This window comes from Salvia splendens, chromosome 19 (assembly GCF_004379255.2).
Source record: "Salvia splendens isolate huo1 chromosome 19, SspV2, whole genome shotgun sequence".
NCBI lineage: Eukaryota > Viridiplantae > Streptophyta > Magnoliopsida > Lamiales > Lamiaceae > Salvia > Salvia splendens.
This window is the reverse complement of record NC_056050.1, coordinates 24,259,713-24,277,274: the sequence shown is the minus strand read 5'-3', so window position 1 is coordinate 24,277,274 and position 17,562 is coordinate 24,259,713. Positions and strand designations below refer to the sequence as shown.

General features: G+C 34.6%; 3 protein-coding genes across 8 annotated transcripts; 2 read left to right on the top strand and 1 right to left on the bottom strand.

The window, feature by feature from the left end:
* Window positions 1–398: 398 nt before the first annotated feature.
* LOC121780293 (nuclear speckle RNA-binding protein A-like) lies at window positions 399–5,933 on the top strand. Of its 5 annotated transcripts, XR_006045989.1 has the most exons (9): window positions 399–673; window positions 1,319–1,443; window positions 1,530–1,872; window positions 1,952–2,013; window positions 2,090–2,171; window positions 2,627–2,750; window positions 2,866–2,991; window positions 4,387–4,422; window positions 5,270–5,933. XR_006045989.1 is itself a non-coding variant. In XM_042177843.1 (7 exons), the coding sequence occupies exons 1-6, from the start codon at window positions 580–582 to the stop codon at window positions 2,734–2,736; spliced, it is 816 nt and encodes a 271-aa protein (XP_042033777.1). In that variant the 5' UTR covers window positions 399–579; the 3' UTR covers window positions 2,737–2,750; window positions 2,866–5,933. The 5 variants fall into 5 exon arrangements, 2 of the variants coding, with proteins under 2 accessions (XP_042033777.1, XP_042033778.1); XR_006045988.1 differs by lacking the exon at window positions 4,387–4,422; XR_006045987.1 differs by having other exon boundaries at window positions 2,866–4,422.
* Window positions 5,934–11,285: 5,352 nt separating this feature from the next.
* On the top strand, window positions 11,286–13,634 carry LOC121778171 (F-box/WD repeat-containing protein pof10-like). 2 transcript variants are annotated; one of them, XM_042175472.1, is made up of 4 exons: window positions 11,286–11,604; window positions 12,077–12,236; window positions 12,548–12,750; window positions 13,504–13,634. In XM_042175472.1, exons 1-3 carry the CDS (start codon window positions 11,526–11,528, stop codon window positions 12,726–12,728), a joined length of 420 nt encoding a protein of 139 aa, XP_042031406.1. In that variant the 5' UTR covers window positions 11,286–11,525; the 3' UTR covers window positions 12,729–12,750; window positions 13,504–13,634. The 2 variants fall into 2 exon arrangements, with proteins under 2 accessions (XP_042031406.1, XP_042031405.1); XM_042175471.1 differs by lacking the exon at window positions 13,504–13,634 and having other exon boundaries at window positions 11,287–11,604; window positions 12,548–12,958.
* Window positions 13,201–16,421, bottom strand: LOC121778170 (molybdate-anion transporter-like). The gene is made up of 8 exons (XM_042175469.1): window positions 16,135–16,421; window positions 15,471–15,615; window positions 15,219–15,387; window positions 14,659–14,929; window positions 14,118–14,383; window positions 13,819–14,037; window positions 13,569–13,671; window positions 13,201–13,497 (listed from the first exon to the last, which is right to left on the bottom strand). Exons 1-8 carry the CDS (start codon window positions 16,283–16,285, stop codon window positions 13,433–13,435), a joined length of 1,389 nt encoding a protein of 462 aa, XP_042031403.1. The 5' UTR covers window positions 16,286–16,421; the 3' UTR covers window positions 13,201–13,432.
* Between the last annotated feature and the right edge of the window lie 1,141 nt (window positions 16,422–17,562).

Below are 17,562 nucleotides of genomic sequence, written 5' to 3'. Positions count from 1 at the left end.
TATGGACATTTCAACTCGGATCACATTTGGTCTTATACTAACAGTTTCGTTAATTTTTAAACGGTTATAACCCGATTTTGACGGTTTTAACAGTCTCATTCAAGTTAAAACCGTTTTAAAATCGGTTAAAATTGGGTGGAAACCGTTTAAAAATTGACGGAACTGTTAGTGTAGAACCAGTTGTGATCATAGTTGAAATGTTCAAGATACAAAATTAAAAAGATAAAGTATATAACCAAAATTATAAAATGAGCACATGTTCAGGACCGGTTTTTGCCCTTGCTATCAGTATAATTATCAATATTTGCAGTTATTTTTTAATATCATGAAGATTGTTTTTTTCCTCACAAATGCTAATCCAAATCAATTTTCGAACGAATAAAGTTAAATAAATACTCATGGATAAAAATGCAGAAGCAAATGAAAGATTCTCGCTATTTTCACCATATAAATGTACTCGAATTTCACAGTGAAGAAGGCAGCGCTACCTCCATTGTCTGAAAATTGAGAATCTTTCAAAACCCTAGTTTTTCAATTGAATTGAATTTGCCCCCTTTCCTTCCTCACCACCAATCAACAATGGCGGACGCTTTCTGGAGGTATGGTGACAACAGGCAGCCGGCGGCGTCGCTTCCAGCTCAGCTGGTGGCGAAACGGGCTCGTTCCGAGTTTGGTATCCCCCTCTCTCTATCTTAAATCGCACGATTCATCATTTTCTCAGCACGTGCACAGTGTGAATTTCTCATGTTTTCCTTTGTTTGCTCGGACGGTTCATCATTTTCTCAGAACTGCACGGTGTGAATTTCTCATGATTTCTTCTGTTTGCGTTTAGGGTTAGTTTTTTATTTTCTGGCTTTAATGTGTATAGTTATGGTTAGATTCGGTGAGCGTGAATTTATGATTATGGCGCGTCTATTGAAAATGGTGAAGTTCTGATCCCGGATCTGCATTGGTTGAGTGTATGTTGATTGGCTGCTGGAGTTTGTGGCTTCAGTTGTGTCTTTGATGTGTTGAAATGTAGGAGCTGGAATCTTAATTTTTGGGTGATTTGTAAATCTCTACTTGTTTTTCCGTGATTCATTGTAGCTTATTGAAATTTGACTTGTTGGCTAGCTAAGGAAATCTCTTTAAGGTTCTCGGTGCAAATACCATCTAAAGAATGATCACACACTGCATCTTCATTTATAGGGTTAGCTTACGTGTAATGGTTTCAGATATACGGCCTCTGAGTTTGTGGGTTCTGCGTGAATTTTAAATGCTTTTTTGATTCCACTGTATTTTCTATATTAGTCTCTTAATTTAAATGTTTATTTTGTAGAGATGCCTAGTGAACAAGTCACGACAAGCTACTATGTTCCTGGCAATGAAAGGGCGGGAAGTGCTGTCGCCGCTACAGACATGGACCATGTCAATGCGTCGTACGAACGCTACTTGCGTGATTTGGTATTCTTCTTTTTTCATTTCCTTTTTCTTGTGCAAACTTTGGGCATGTGTATACATTTTTGTAAATTGGTAGTGTAATGTAACAGAAAGTTAGAGTGCAATTATATGGTGGCCAAACTGGAAGACCTGCTACTGCTGGGCTTGATGATCTTCATGATATAGATGATCTAAGACTGATGCAATCAGGCCCAGAAGCTGCTGCACGAAGCCGGTTAATGGGAGTAGGTGGGAGACCTGAAATTTCACTCCCTCCTGACACTAGCAGCTTGTTCTTTATGGACGGCTTGCCTGCGAACTTTACTCGCACAGAAGTGTCAAGCCAGTTAATGGGAGTACGTAGGAGACCTGAAATTGCACTACCTCCTGACGCTACCAGTACGTTGTATGTGGAGGGCTTGCCTGCGAACTGTACTCGCCGAGAAGTGTCTCGTATCCTTTACATTACATAAGTAATTAATAAGTAACCTATTGGCCCGACCTGGTCTCTTCCTTTACTTTTGATTATTAGATATATTCCGCCCATTTGTGGGCTACAAGGAAGTGAGGCTCGTGACAAAGGCACCGAGACATGTAAGCGTCCTTTTTCCTTATTGAAGAAAAATAAGAACAAAAGAATTTGCTAATGTTTCTATTCTGATCCATGTAGCCTGGGGGAGATCCCGTGGTTCTTTCCTTTGTTGATTTTGTGAGTCCAGCTCATGCGGCAACAGCGATGGATGCCATACAAGGTCAGTCTGCACATGCTTTGATCGATTTACTATATAAAATTCTTTGCAGCCGAGGTCTGCATCTTGTTCTTGATTTGATTTACTTGTAAGTTATGATGTGCATGTGTTTTGAATTGCTATATGATTGTCATTTTTACCAAAAACTAATATGGCACTTTCATAAAAACTGTGCAAAGATAGAAAGCACATCTAGTTAATAACTGCCAACTGTGCAATGTGTGTTCGCGCACAGTTTGTGCAATGTGTGCGCTTATTGTGTATGTGTGTGGCTGTGTGCATTCATTGTGTGTAGAGTGTGCACAATGTGTGTGCAATGTGTGCAGTGTGAAGCTAGTTGCGTAATAAAGTCCACTTATGTACGTAACTGGTATTTCATGATAAAAAATGTTAGCTATTTTTGGTTATCATCTAAAGTGAAGCTAGTTGTGTCATAAATACTCAAGCTAATCTTGCAGGTTATTTGTTTGATGAGCACGAGCGGGATTCTGCTCACTTAAGGGTTCAGTTTGCTCGCAATCCTCCTGGTGGTACAAGGGTAGGTGGTGGGCATCGTGGCAATCATTGAGATTGATTTGACAGGTGAGATTTATAAATGTTTGACCTCTGTTGTTACTTGCTAATGGACCTGTAGGCATGAAAAGAACGCACGACGGTCATTTAATTGCCCTAAATATGGACATACGCTTCTGTGTAGGACCCACTGATTGTGCAGGTTTACAGCTTGTGAGTATCACAGCTTCGGAGTGATGCGACATACTTGCAGAGGCTTTGTTTAGGATCAGTGGGTTTATATCAAGTGTGTCTATTGGAGGGAAGACTGGTTGGCCTAACCTCCCTTCTCTCTTAATTCCCTTCACTGGCAGATAATAATTATCAACTGTAATAACATATAGTGACTAGGAATGCTGGTTTCATCAACTCCTGCTGTGAGATTATCGTTTCATTACGCTACGGACACCTTGGTTTATGAATGAAAATTCTGCTACATTACCTTCCTGTTAAGCTTGATTTGATTAAACGTAATAGGCAAAGACCACTACCATTTGTTGCCTTTGCATATGTGTTTTGAGATTTTTCTTTGAGCAATTTGGATGTGTCAATGGCATCATACTAAAAAATATCATGAAAATTCTAATAAAAAGACCTGCCTTTCTATGTAGGCTTAGATTACTTATCTTTCCTTAACAAAGCTTTAGAGCTTTAAAACTCTGTTTGAACTGTTGTCCTCTCGGCTGCCAAAAAAAGAAAACGAAAACAAAATGTGGGTTTTCCATCAGAGCACAAACAAGATGCTCATCCTCAGCCATATCTCTTTCTTAATTGAAACTCCAGTGCTTCAAGTAATCTCCTCTTCCTCCTTCACAATCCACCAAGAGGCAAAAAACGTCAAGTTACTGCCCCACTCTTCCATTTCTCTACAGATGTACCAGTGTCCTGAACTGGCATCATAACAAACTTACCATTGGTCTAAATAGGGCGTGTGGAAAAGCTAATCATTGTTCCATGGGCTTTAGGAATTAGGAATTTAGAATTGCAGAATTTGGGGGTTATTTTTTTTCATGGTAGGAGTGGGTGAGAGATTGAGTTTCAGCAACAAACATAAAGACCAGTCTTGCAAAAAAATAGGGGTGATATATGACAAAATGCATCAATACAAGTTTACAACATAACTCTACCTATAGTTTCAGTTTTGGTAACTTCTTTCAGAAAATGAATTTAATTTTCAAGTATTATCTGTCAATCTCCAATCATTATATTCAAATTATATGACTTCATCTTTCAGTGCTGTACACATTTATGAACACCATTTATAATAAATGCAGTGTAATAATGTAAAATATATCCCGCCTTTTAACATTATTCGGCATCTAGTGTAATATAGACAAATGCAACTAACCCGAAATAGCTTATGTACGTGTGTGCATCCAGTGTGCTAATTAAGTCATTATGCCTATTGTCTACTAGTTGATGGTAAGGCTCTAAACAACAGTTGAAAGAGTTGACACTCCCTTTGACTATGCCTCTTCCATTTGCTCGAGAAACTTCAATATTCATCACCTTGACGTTTTAGAAAATTTAGGGTGATGGATTGTCCATGAAATCTGTTTTAGAATGATTTCATTGGAGAGTTCATTGGTGGTTTCCTTCTGTTAGAATGGCTTACTTCTTTTTAATTGTATTTTAACCATGTCTTCTCATTTGGTACTTGGCTCAGAGGTACCTGGCTCAAATATTTACATCTACCTGTTAGGTATCAGATTCTCTAAACTAATTCCTACTGCTTGCATTTTAATTTCTAAGCTCCTCTGTTAATCATCTACATGTATCAGTTTTCTTTTCAAATGTAAATGTTGTGTGATAATCCTTATTGAATTTCCACCTCTCTGTGATTCTTAAATTAATTTTTACCGACCTGTATTTCCATGTCAAAATGCTCCATTTTCTTTTATTTTTGAAGGACACTCTTGTCAAATCTTGTAAAATGGTATAAAGACATTTAAATACAATAATTGAATCAGGAAAAAAAAAATCTTAAAGATGGCTGATGTGTTGGATTGGCGAATTTTGTCCTTATCTAGGTTTTCTTAGTTGTGTTTTATAATGCCTCCTCGCCACTGTGTAGAAATTTTTAATTTTAGTTGCCATTTATGGATAGCTGTTTCATTAGTAAGATTCCATCTTAAGTTAGCAATTGGACCTTAGTGTGCTGTATTTCATTATACCTTTCACATTACAGGTCTGAATGTGTAATACCACTTATTTTTGTTGTCCTTGTCAGCATAGATTCTCGTTTATACGCATGCATGTCAGTTTGTTATGATTTAAGTGCATTTATTATAAATATATAGGAAAAATAACCACACATATACCTTGGCGTCACCATACTTGATGTCAAACTTTGTTTTGTGCGAGATAATGTTTTCTAGTAGTCTACGGATATTGACTCTATCTGTAATGTACCTTCCGTTTTGTTTTATGTTTGGTGCACAGTCAACTGTGCTGCTGTGCATGTGCTATTTGATTGCATATATTGAGTTCCAGTTTCCCTTTTATTTCTCTTGAAAATTGCTTTACGAGAGTATGTTTGGCTTGTGCAGTGTTGTGCACGAAGCGTGCCATTTGGTTGGAGACTATGATATCTTGCTTGGCTGTGGCAGAATGATGCGCTCTCCCACAGCATTTCCACCGGAGGAGCTGGTATACAAAATGATGGCTCCGCTCGCAAAAAAGATACATTACAAAAGGTGGATGCAGCCAAATGCAGGTAAAGAAAACAGCTATTTATGAGCAGATAAACGAGGGGACAAAGTAAGGTGAAAAAGGTTCCTTTTGACTTTTGAGGATCAACACTTGTGCCCCGATGCACTTTTCTCTGCTGAAGCGCATTCGATTTATCGATATATACGAGACTAGTAACTGAATGATGCAATCTTGTCACGAGCACCATTTCTAAAGCCACATTGCTGTTTAAGCTGAAAAGAAGTGGTACGTGTACATAACCAGTGCGCGTACACGCTTGTTATCTCTTTGTATGTAGTTTAGAAGGCTTCCCGGCTGGCCGCCTCTGTTTTTCTGGGAGACGCAGCAATATGTGAAGCTTCTAGTTAGGGTTGTGTAAAATTTACACCTGACATTTTGTGTTGTTGGTGGGTGTAAATAGGTGTCTCGGTTGCTTATTTTGCAATTGATGTGTATACACATCTATGTTTACATTGTTTATTTATCAGTGGATGTAAATTAGCACCTTTGGTATTTTTGGTATATAGCAATTTTATCTTGTTTCCTTTTTATACTTACAGTAAGTAATCTCACGCTGTGTTCCTTTTATTGAGTAGAATTAGCTGTCAACTAATTTATCAGAATATAAAGTTTGTTTTTTTCTGGGAAAATAGAGAAGGGAGTAATTATATTGAATTAATTTTCTCTTTCAATTTGTCAGTTTACAAGAAATTTATTTCACAGTTGACTTGTTCATGAAAGGTTTGTGTTTTTTATCAGTTACAAAATACAAAAAAATTATTGTTATTGTTATTGTACATAAAAGTTACTAACAATGATTATTTTAATTGTGACTATTGTTATGAACAAAAGTAATTGGTCTTGAGAATAAAAATGACTTTTATGAAAAAGTAACTAACGTGTTTAAAATATATAGTGACAATTGATTAATGAATAACTTGAATGTGCATAGGAGTGAGGACCTTTATCAGTTGCTACTTCTCCATAAATCTAGACAACATTTTTTCTTTTAATCTATAAAATTCTCAATGTGCGTATTATTATATCTTAACTGCAATCCTAATTTCATTTTTGCTCCTGTTATATTTCATTTATAAATATATACTACTATAAATGAATTTTTCTTATTAGAAAAGAGTGTGTTAGTAGAGACATCCTGAACCAATTCTCAAAATCAACTCCCAAAATTACAAATATCATTGTCGATTTAATAATTGCCGATAGATATATAGTTCAAGGAGAAGTTGTCAATTGCTAACTAATTAATAATCACAGATTAAGATTAAATTTTAGTCATTAGATTAAGAGATGGTTGAAATAATCTCACGTTTAAATTAAAAATTATTAAATAAATAAATGGTATTAGTGTCAATTCTCTCTCATTAAAATCATCTCAAAACTTTAAATTTGCGTAACTCTCTCGATTTATATTATTTTTTCGCAAAAAATATATCAAATTAAAGATAATTTTATAAGGATTCTAACGAGATCTCAATTGCATATGTTCCGACGATGTTCGGATTTGACAAATTATAGTTTCAATTTTCGTACATGTTGATAAGCAAATGTTATCAATAAATGAAAAAAATAATCTCAATACAGTGTATGCAAAATCTCAATATAGTGTAGGTAAAATATCAATAAAAATGTGTTGATATTTTCTTGTACTTGTGTTGATATTCTCATGTCATATTGTTGATATTTGTAATACACTATGTTGATATAAAAAAACACCCACGAAAATTATCATATGATAACATAATGACGATATTTTTTTTTTATATTTTGTCTACTATTTATTGAAATTTGTGAGCTTTAATCTCATCCACTCATTTTAAAATCCAAGGGTATAGATTTAGTCTTAGTTTTGGATTATGGTGTTATAAGCATTAGAAGAGGAGTTAAATAGTTAATTAATTACAAGAGCGCTTATTATATGAAATGTCCAATTTACTCCTAGACCTGATCTACACGTCTCTATCATTTTGGTAAATTATTATACTCCATAAAGTATAAACATCCCACCAATTTGATCTCTGTATATAGTTCAGAACGAGTGAAGCAAGAATCCAATAAATTTGAGTGACAGTATCTTCTTGATAGACAATCAAGAAAAACAACCTTTGAAGTTTGTATGTTTTGTTTGTTTTTTGTTTTCTTGATTTTTTGAGGTAACAACGTTTGGAGTTTCAAACAACTGTCCTTCCTTGGAATATTAAATGAAACAAAAGTTGTCTGATTAGAGAAATGAATAAATACAAGGAGCTGCTTAAATTAATCTAGACCAATTTATCAAATATAAGGGTCGTTTAGTGTTTATGATTAATAAAGTTGTTTCTATTTTTTAATCTCCCTGAATTAGATGAAACTTCCAAGTGACAAATGATGCTATATGATTTGAGACCATTTCAACTCATGAAGAAAGAAACAAATTCGCCCTTTCTAAATTAATTATGCTTTCGATAATTTTTTTAATCGTAAGCAAAATAGAAAGTAAGTATTACGTGTAAAAGGTGGAGCAAATCCTCTTGGATTAATTTACACAATCGTTAGTATCCAATGTTGGAAATGACAACACTTTTTGTACACATTTCTCTCACAAATCTCATTTCTTCCTCAATGCATAAATCAGTACTTAGCAACACTTCTTCTCTCACAAATCTCATTTCTCGGAATTTCATCAACATTTCTAGGGCCATTGTTTGCTCGGTTCTCGGAATCCCACCAAGTTTGCTAATACTAGCGAGTTTGAGGTATTTCTACACGTTAAGAGAAAATCGTTTTATATTTGGAGATAATGCATCATCGATCGTGTATTTGTACGGTGTTTCGGGTTAGCAACTTTTTTTAGTACATACCTTTGCAAAATTTTTAGATCTGAGCTAGAGACCTGCAAGAAGGTGCAAGAGAGAGAGAAAAAAAACTAAAAGTAGGGTTTCGAAAGGTAAATGGATTTAATTACCTGAGCATAATAGCAATCGTCACAGTAATTCATAGAAAAAGGTGATTAACTATACATAATTGAAAAAAGAAAGAAATATATTTCCAGAAGAAAATTAATTTTGTTGGAGATGATGAAAAGTATACAAGAGTGATATTGGTTCGGCTCATCACCAAACATCTATTATTTTGGTGTTAAACCGAAACAATATCACACCATGTCTACTTCTTCAAAAAAAAAAGTGGTGTTTTTAATCTCTATGGATTATGAAATGGTGAGAGCCCCTCATCTAATTATATAGAGGGAGTTAAGGCTTCTAGGAGCATTATTTTATTAATCTAAAATCTGTGGTAATTGGTTCCTGCAAACAAGGACCCTAACTAGTCCTGAATTTTGGATTTGGAGCATTATGGATAAATTAAACAATATTATCATCACGATTTCAAGATCTAATTAATTAAGAATCCACTATATTTATTTATGCAAGTTGGATTTCAAATGGAAATGCCACGTGAAAATGGTACGGACCTAAAATAATCGAACAAATATTAGTTGGCTTAATGATTTAAAGTTGCTCCATATATCAAAAGGTCGGGATCGTTCATTTGATCATTTAATAAATGATAGACGGATCTCGTGAAAACACCTCTTGAATTAAAAATGTTGTTCTTTAATGCGACGAAAAAGATCGATATTAATGCTAAAATTAAACAATATATGTAGTTGGTCGTTGTATAATCATGAAAACTATAACTTTCATTGCAATGTGAAATTATCCCATTCAATGTATGAGTATTAGAAATTAACTAAAATAATTGGTCTTTATGAAATTCGAGTCCTAGATCTATATTTATCAACCAATAGATTTAAAATTATGAAATGATAAAATCATATATACTACAAAGTTAAGAAGATCAAGACCAAAGTAGAAAACTGCATAATAGGAAATTGTTCTTCCACTAACTACACCTATTTAAAGAAAAGGTCTGAGAAAAGTGGCAGCGAGTGGATGAAAATATAGATTAGCAAAAGGTGATTTAGAGATAATTGATTCCATCTTAATTCAGTGGATGTCACTAATCATGTTGCTTAATCAAAATTTATCTTGTATTAAAACCCCTTCAAAAATAAAATAAAATAAATATGTATCCCGAGTAATGATAAAATGCAAACTCATATATTGTACAAACTCCAAACTTTTCAACATAACGTCAACACAACGTAAAATTTCAATATTTTGGTGTCAACACAATGTTAACACGGTGTCGACCGTTGACGCTGTGTTGATATTTTCTGTTGCTGTTATTTTGTTATCCGTTGACATATTTTTTAACCATCCAGATCATATTTGAGAGTTTGTACAATATGTAGAGTTTGCATTTGATCGAATTCTCATGTATCCTTGTCTCCATCTATGTAAACTGTATAAGTCGGTCAAATAACAATTATGGTAAATTGCACATAACAAAATTTGATAGTATGTCCCATGACTCCCGTCACAAAATTCAAACGAAATAATGATAGGAAATTAGATTTTTCCAAAAGGCAAACTGATTCTAAAAGGTCAGTCATGGCCATACTAGATGAATTATAATTTTTTTAATTTCAAACAGGATTATAATAATAAATCCGTTATGATTTTATGAGATGTTACGTATAACATAAAGTTTTAGTTTAATAAGGTTAAACAAGATGATATTCATAAATTATAAGTGGAAAATTAATTTTTACGGTTTTAATTTTATTCATTTTTTTCATTAAGAAAAAATATGTATCTCTTCTGTTTAAATGGGTATACATTATTAATACGTAGAGCAATATTTTTAACTAAAAAGATATAAAATCTCATGCCTTAATAAGTTTTAACTAGAATAAGCTACATGGGAGTGGATCCTCTGCTGTTGTGGAGAAAACACAGCAGGGGCAGCTGTGCTAATAATACGACGGCGTTTTGTGGGAAGTTTCACAAATTTTATTATTCAAACCAGATTCAGCACTAAATAATCCATAAATAAGTGATTTATATTGAGTATTCAAATATTCCACCGTTCACACCCGCGGCTTTCTCCTCATGAAATAAAACAATTCTTTGCTAAATACTATGTTTTTCTATATGGAATGTTTATTTTACTAATTAGAATTTCAATTTTTTTAGTTCAGTTGCATCATGATCATTTAAATTTTACTATTTAACTATTAATATTATGACAAATTAATATAATATTATTTAAAATTATAGTTATAGCTAATCTGTTGCAGAGTTATCAATTTCTAGTTATAATTCATTTTAACTAAAAAATCATCAAATTTGGAAAGTTATTTTAAATTTAAATTTATTAACTTTCAATTATCATATAATCATATGATTAGCTATAATTATTATAGCTAAGTTGTAGCTAATCGTATGATTAAATTTATTTAACTTTCAATTATAGCTAATCATGATGCAACTTAATTAAAAAATTGAAATTCTTATTAGTAATTCCATATAGAAAAACAATATTTAGCAAATTATTAAAGAATTGTTTTATTTCATGGGGAGAAATCGGCGGGTGTGGACGGTGGAATATTTGAATATTCAATATAAATCACTTATTTATGGATTACTTAGTGCTGAATCTAGTTTGAATAATAAAATTTGTGAAACTTCTCACAAAACGCCGTCGTATTATTAGCACAGCTGCTCCTGCTGTGTTTTCTCCACAGCAGGGGATCCACTCCCTAAGCTACGTACATACTCACCTCTTCCTTTATTTTTGTAAATAAATATAAAATCTCTTTTTTTTTCTTTTTTTTTCTTTTAATGAATTGTTAATTATGCAGTTTTGAAGGAAATAATTTAGGGTAAATTTATTTCCTATTATATCTTTGATTTAGGTTTTATAGTGGGGTTAAAATTAAGATTCTCTATTTTGCTTATAGATATAATTGCTCAGTGAAATTCTTGATTTAGCATTGCTCTCTGAGAAGTAGACAATTACTTAATATTCATCTCTTTTATTTTGTGATTGGAATTTCAGTTACAAAAATTTAGCGATAAGCCGTTGACAAGATGCCAATCTTCATATCACCATGCAAATAATTTCATTTACTCAAATAGAGAGAGAAATCCTTGAAAGTCTCTCACAGAATTCTCGATTCTTTTCTTCCCCAGAAGCTGGTGTGATCAAGTTATGGAGAAATTGCCAACGGATCTTCATCTCAAGATTTTCTGTTTGTTGGATCCTCAAAATCTCGCAGCTGCTCAACAGGGTTAGTAAAAAAGTTGCGTTCTTGATCGTTTAAATTCGAGAATTTTGAATTATTTTGGGAATTTTGTAGGGATCTGATTTGGGATTCTTGAGATGAACAGTCAGAATTGTAGTATCTTACACAATTTTTTTGAGGAATACATTCTTTTAATTTTAGCTCGATATATATGTATTCTGTATGTCAAGATTGTGAACATTAAGATTGGATGATGATTAAGAAGATCCAACAATTTTGATTTCTGAGCTAATCTTTTCTTGCATCAGTTTATTCAACTCTGTTTTAAATTGCAAGTTAGGGTTTTGTTTTGGGAAATTCTTGAGGATTATGACTGGAAAAATGTGATCTTTAGGGATTACATTCTATCAAAATTCTCAATTGTTGGTTGCAAACTTTGATTTAGATGTTGAGAGTGAAGATGTGTGATTCTATCTTGTTTGAATAATGCTAAAACATGGTTGGTTTGTGATCCAAGTGTGTAGGAAATGGAGAGACTTGGCCTCAGATGAGGGGCTATGGTCTAATCTCTTTAAGGAGAGATGGGGGATAGACCGAGCCACATTTTACGCGCCTGCTGCTCCCGACTCATGGAAAGACGTCTACATTGTTCAAGATCGATGTGATCGTGTTGGATTGTAAGTCAAAACTGCATTAATATTTTGAAATCTGAGAGTTTTTTGCAATTAAGTTATTGCAACTTTGCAAGAGATATTTGCAAGTTAGAATCGATAACTCTCATTTTGAAACGCCTGAATACACATCAGTGATCAGTTTTTCGGGCCAATGGGATTTTTCGTATGTTCTCGAAATGTGAATTTTTGTGTAGTTAAACTGTTGAAGTAGTATGGCTATCTGTTTCTGCTTTATCAAAGGCTTCACATGGAAAAAAACTTGGATAATTCCTAATTCAATGGTTTTGGACTAAGTAATTATGATTTATATGCAGGGGATTGAAGATAATAAGGGAAGGGGAAGATTATTATTTAGTCCATCAAGGTCGAATTGAACGGGGTCTGGGATCAAGACGAGAAGCTGATATGAAAGGCGTGGATGAAGAGGTACCAAGTGCAGGTATCTTGGACAAAATTCTCTTCTTCGTCGGGGGGACCTGGAAGTTGCTACTATGAATGCAAAACGCAGCCGTCTCATGTAAATGATTCTCCCTCAACTTATACTCTTGTTTGCATATATTTTCTTGCCAAAAAGGAATAATTCATTCTGTTGTGCATACATATGGAGTATGCTAATATTTTGACAAACCACATCTCTTTTTAGGTATTATTCATTTCAAGTAGGAATAAGTTGAGGTAACTTACCTATGAATTGCAATACAAGTATTCTTTTTGTTTTATTATTATTGACATGGTATGTGGTTGAAGCCTCATTTCTTTCTATCGAACTATGTGACATCTTTTGTAAGCCATTGTATCTCTGATCTCCTTCAACTTATCTAGATTAAGTTAATTAGGGTTAGAATCAAGTTCACATTAAGATTTTCATACACTAAATTTGCAATTACAACACGACTTAAAAAATGCTGCTATTACATTGCAGTTCTGGAATTATATCATTCCCATTTTTGATGGTATGTAAGTCGTCTTTTCTAGTAACAACCAATAATTCATCAAAGAATAATGTTTGGTAAATCTAAAAATTGTAATATCTGCAATTTGTTCCCATTTTCTCTCTCCTCCTTCCCACAACCATCTTTTTTTTATGCAGCTTCTCTGATAAGAGCAATAATTTTTTATAATAAGCTCGACTACAAAGTATTGTCTGCTATTCATGGCAGAAAATAAATGATCATATCCCAGATTTAACTATAAGTCAATCAAGCATCGTTTAGTGGCTCAGCCTCGCTGGTTCTTTCCTTCATCATAGCCCAATCTTCGGTCTCTGCAGAAATTCAAACAGCAGAAATGAGACAATGGCACACGAATTGAGATTCCAAGCAACGGTTTACTTACTTGGCTTCTCTCCTATTGCTGCAAGTCGTCGCTGCAAGATGGAGGCCACAAAGAGGAAGATGGAGCACATGCCAAACATAACCGTGATGGGGAACGCGTTCACCTGCAATAAAACAGAAGATTAAAAAGTATTCCTTAAACCGGAGATTGCCAGAGATCTATCATGGCGCAAAATTGCTAAACTCTGTAAACAGGTGCGTGCCTATTACCAAGCATGAATAACAATTAAGGGGAAGAACTGAAGACTCACATTGTATAGAACGATACAAACAAAGATATTGAGTGGGATCCGGAAGAAGTTCATGATGGTGCTTCGAGCCTCCTCAGGTATGTATTGAGATCTCATCTTCATAATGGACGGCCAGAAAAGACCAACACAGCCTTCAAAAGTGCAAAAGCCAAGAAGCTGGAGACAGCCTGCAAATGAAATGCTGCCGCTTTTCTTCTTTGGATCTGCTGGTACTAAGAACTATCATAGAGCAAGTAGAAGTTAGACATTGGCCCATCAGCGAAGATATATCAAGCATAAGAACAGAAACTTGGACATACATTTGTCAGTATGGGAAGCATTAGAGAGGCAGAAGAAATGACAAATACAATCTGCATATAGCTCTCCACTTTAACTGTGTTGCGGGCCAACAAGCGAGATGCAATTGAGCTTCCCAACATTGAAGCCAACATGAAAGTAGCAAAGATAAAACCATGTGGAATATCTTCATCATTCGGGCTCAGGGCAGGTGTCCAGAGGAACACAAACGTATACATCGAACCTTCAAACAGAGATTGTATGGCACCAAGCAATGCTATCTTCTCATCTGACCATGAAAAGTATTTAGTCAGTTTCATGAGAAGGGCATTGAGCAAATGAAACGTTGAAGTGGCAGTGGTAAAACAACTTCAATTCAATCCAATTTATAGAGGTGTCTAGATTGGCATATCTATTTCCTTGCATTCATACTTTATAGGTGGCAAAATATGTAGATGGGACCTATAACTGAAAACTTTTTACTACAACTTACGGTAAAAATGATATACTACAAATTTCATACAGTTTGTAAATATATTTCAGTTAAGAGAACTATAAAAATACCTGAAGCAATTGCTACAGCTGCACCCTTAAATTGAGTGAGCAAGTCCTTGCTTTCTGAAGGGTCGCCATAGTTCTCACTCCATGATGATAATATTACAGCCATTCCAATAGCTAGAAATATGGCAGCAGCATCGAATGGAGATACAGGCCCCAAATTCATAGAATCAACCAGAAAATTTCCAAACAAGCCTGCTACAATAGCAACAAGACCATTGCCAAGGAATATTGCCTTGGAGAAAGTTACAGAGAGCCATTGCTGTTCAAAGCCTCTCTGAAAGAAATTATAGAAAGCGAATCAATACATAATACATTTGCTGTAATTAAATTTGTATCAAAAAGACCATTTGCAGATAGAAGCAATCTTTATCAAATCAAACAATGAAAATGCAAGTTCATCACAGCAAGAACAGAGAGCATAGAACAAAGCAGCTCTAAATCTATTACTACGTTATAAGATAAGTTTATGCAAGATGAGGTCAGTCAAGATAACTGTGAGCTAGCAAACAAAACCACACTCATAACCAGAAATTCAGCAGGGTTATATGTAAATAACAAATTACCTTGAAGTGTTCTGCCACAAGCCACGACTCAAATGCAGAAAACAATAGAGATGTTGCAATACCACCCAAAATACGTCCAACCATCAGAATTTTGTACTGAGGAGAATGCTTGGTAATGCAGCTCAGTATATACGTGATACAGTAAGTCACACAGGCTCTCTTTCGCCCCCTACAATTTCATTGCATATGCGTCAAACAGAGAATATATATCACAATGAATCAAATTAGCACCATCTCAGAAGTCTATCTCACTGTTTATCTGCGAGAGATCCTACAATGGTTCCAAACAACATGGAAGAGCCAAATCCAGCAATAAAGAGCTGCCCAATTTCGCCCTTCCCGAAACCATACGTACTGTAGAGATAGTAAACATACGGTCCCTGCAACCAGTCACCAGCTGTTTCCACATGTAAAGCACATCAGAAAGCAGTCATATCAATCAATACTGAACTAAATCAAAGAAGTAGAAATTAATTTAAGTAAACATTCTCCGCAACCATACTGAACTAAATCAAATTCAAGTAAATTCCAGATCCACAAGATACTACAATCAAATCTCCCTCACACAAAATTACAATCACATTCACACTAATAGATCCATGATTAATCGTCAGATCACACATAGATGCTTTCAATGCACAGCACAACATACACTGATACACATAGAAATCGACATCCAAAGGCATTTTCACAAACACTCTCCTCTCACTCAAATCGAGCTAGATCAAAATAAATTGCGACCAAATGCGATACCGAAAAGGCCTAAGACTCAATCCAAATCATGCAGACTTACTCATCCAAACGCAACATCACAACATTTCGGCTCACTCAAATCGAGCTAGATCGAATCAAATTGCGACCAAATGCGGTATCGAAAAGGTCTAAGATCCGAGATCGGGAAACAGAATCAACTTACCCATCATGAGCGAGTAGACGAGCAGGTAATTGTTTTTGAACGAATTGAAAGCTGAAGACGTATTCACCCGATCCTTATTACTCTTGCTCAGCTCCAGCGCCGCCACCACCGCGGCCAGCCCGCCGAACACCATATAGTAGAAAATCTCCATTCTCTCTCACCTCAAACAGAAGAAAATCGACGAAAAATGGAAGAAGAACGAGGAATTTTTCGAAATTCCCTCAGTGAGGTTAGATGTATATGCACATTCACACACACTAGAGTGTGCTTCTGTGTGAAAAAGTAGCTACGCCTACGCCGCTTTGCCACTCCCTGACGCTATATATCACTTTAATCTCATCATCTCCATCTCTCTCGCCACGTGGACAGATCATGACCGTCGATGAGTTGTCGGTAGTTTTTGGCCTGCAAATGACCGAGGAGTGTGGGCCGTCGATTTTGAGATCTGTGGATTGTGACCGTTGGATTCGATGTGTGGGGCCCGTCATTTGGCGGGCTTTTTGGGTCTTAGCCCTTTCCACGGGAGTGGAATTAATACGATTTTCAACGGAATTAATTAGGGTGGGAAAATAATTAACATATGAGTGAAATATTGCGTTACGCTTTACTAAATCAGTGTATAATTTTTGTGCAATTAAAGGGAACTTCAAATTTAATAATTTCTTCAATTTATGATCATCCATGTGCATCTTTCGACTCGTCGATTCAAATAAATTTAATATCTATTGCGTCGTAAACACACCGTCATCGTAGGCATAATCTTTAATTCAAATAAATATTTCATTTCTCATAAAATATTTACAATAGTGATGGAATAGTTATTTACCAGCTTGTGAATAAATTGCATTGATTTTTGTGAGGAAATCACAAATATATTTGGGGATTGATGACATTTAATTTTAGACCGTAGGTTTGGTAAATAGATGCTAATCTTTATGGTGATTTAATAAACAGAAATAAAGAATTTTACTGTATAATAAAACAATTACTAAGTATTAGGACCAGAATCTAAAAATAATAATAAAATATAAGTCAAAACAGTGTTCAATTTTTTTCTATTTGAGCTACGTAAAGTTTTATGTATCTAAAGAACAAAAATATCATTCCTCATTTATTTTCATTTTGAGAAAAAAACACTTTTGTTAGAATTGCTGATGATTTTGAAAAATATCATAGCCTTGTTTATAGTAATTAAGTACATGTAATTCAATTTTGTTATAATCATTAGGTTATAGTTGTCACTACTATTTAAGTACATGTCAATTTTGGCATATCAATTTTTGTCACGCTATAAAAAGTCAATTGATTGTAGTGGCAATAAATAATGTCCCATGAAAAATGGTATGGATTTGCGTACAGTGTCAAAAAATTATAGATCTAGGAATTAATAATTCCCCCTTGGTTGTATCACTATTTCCTCTCATAAAC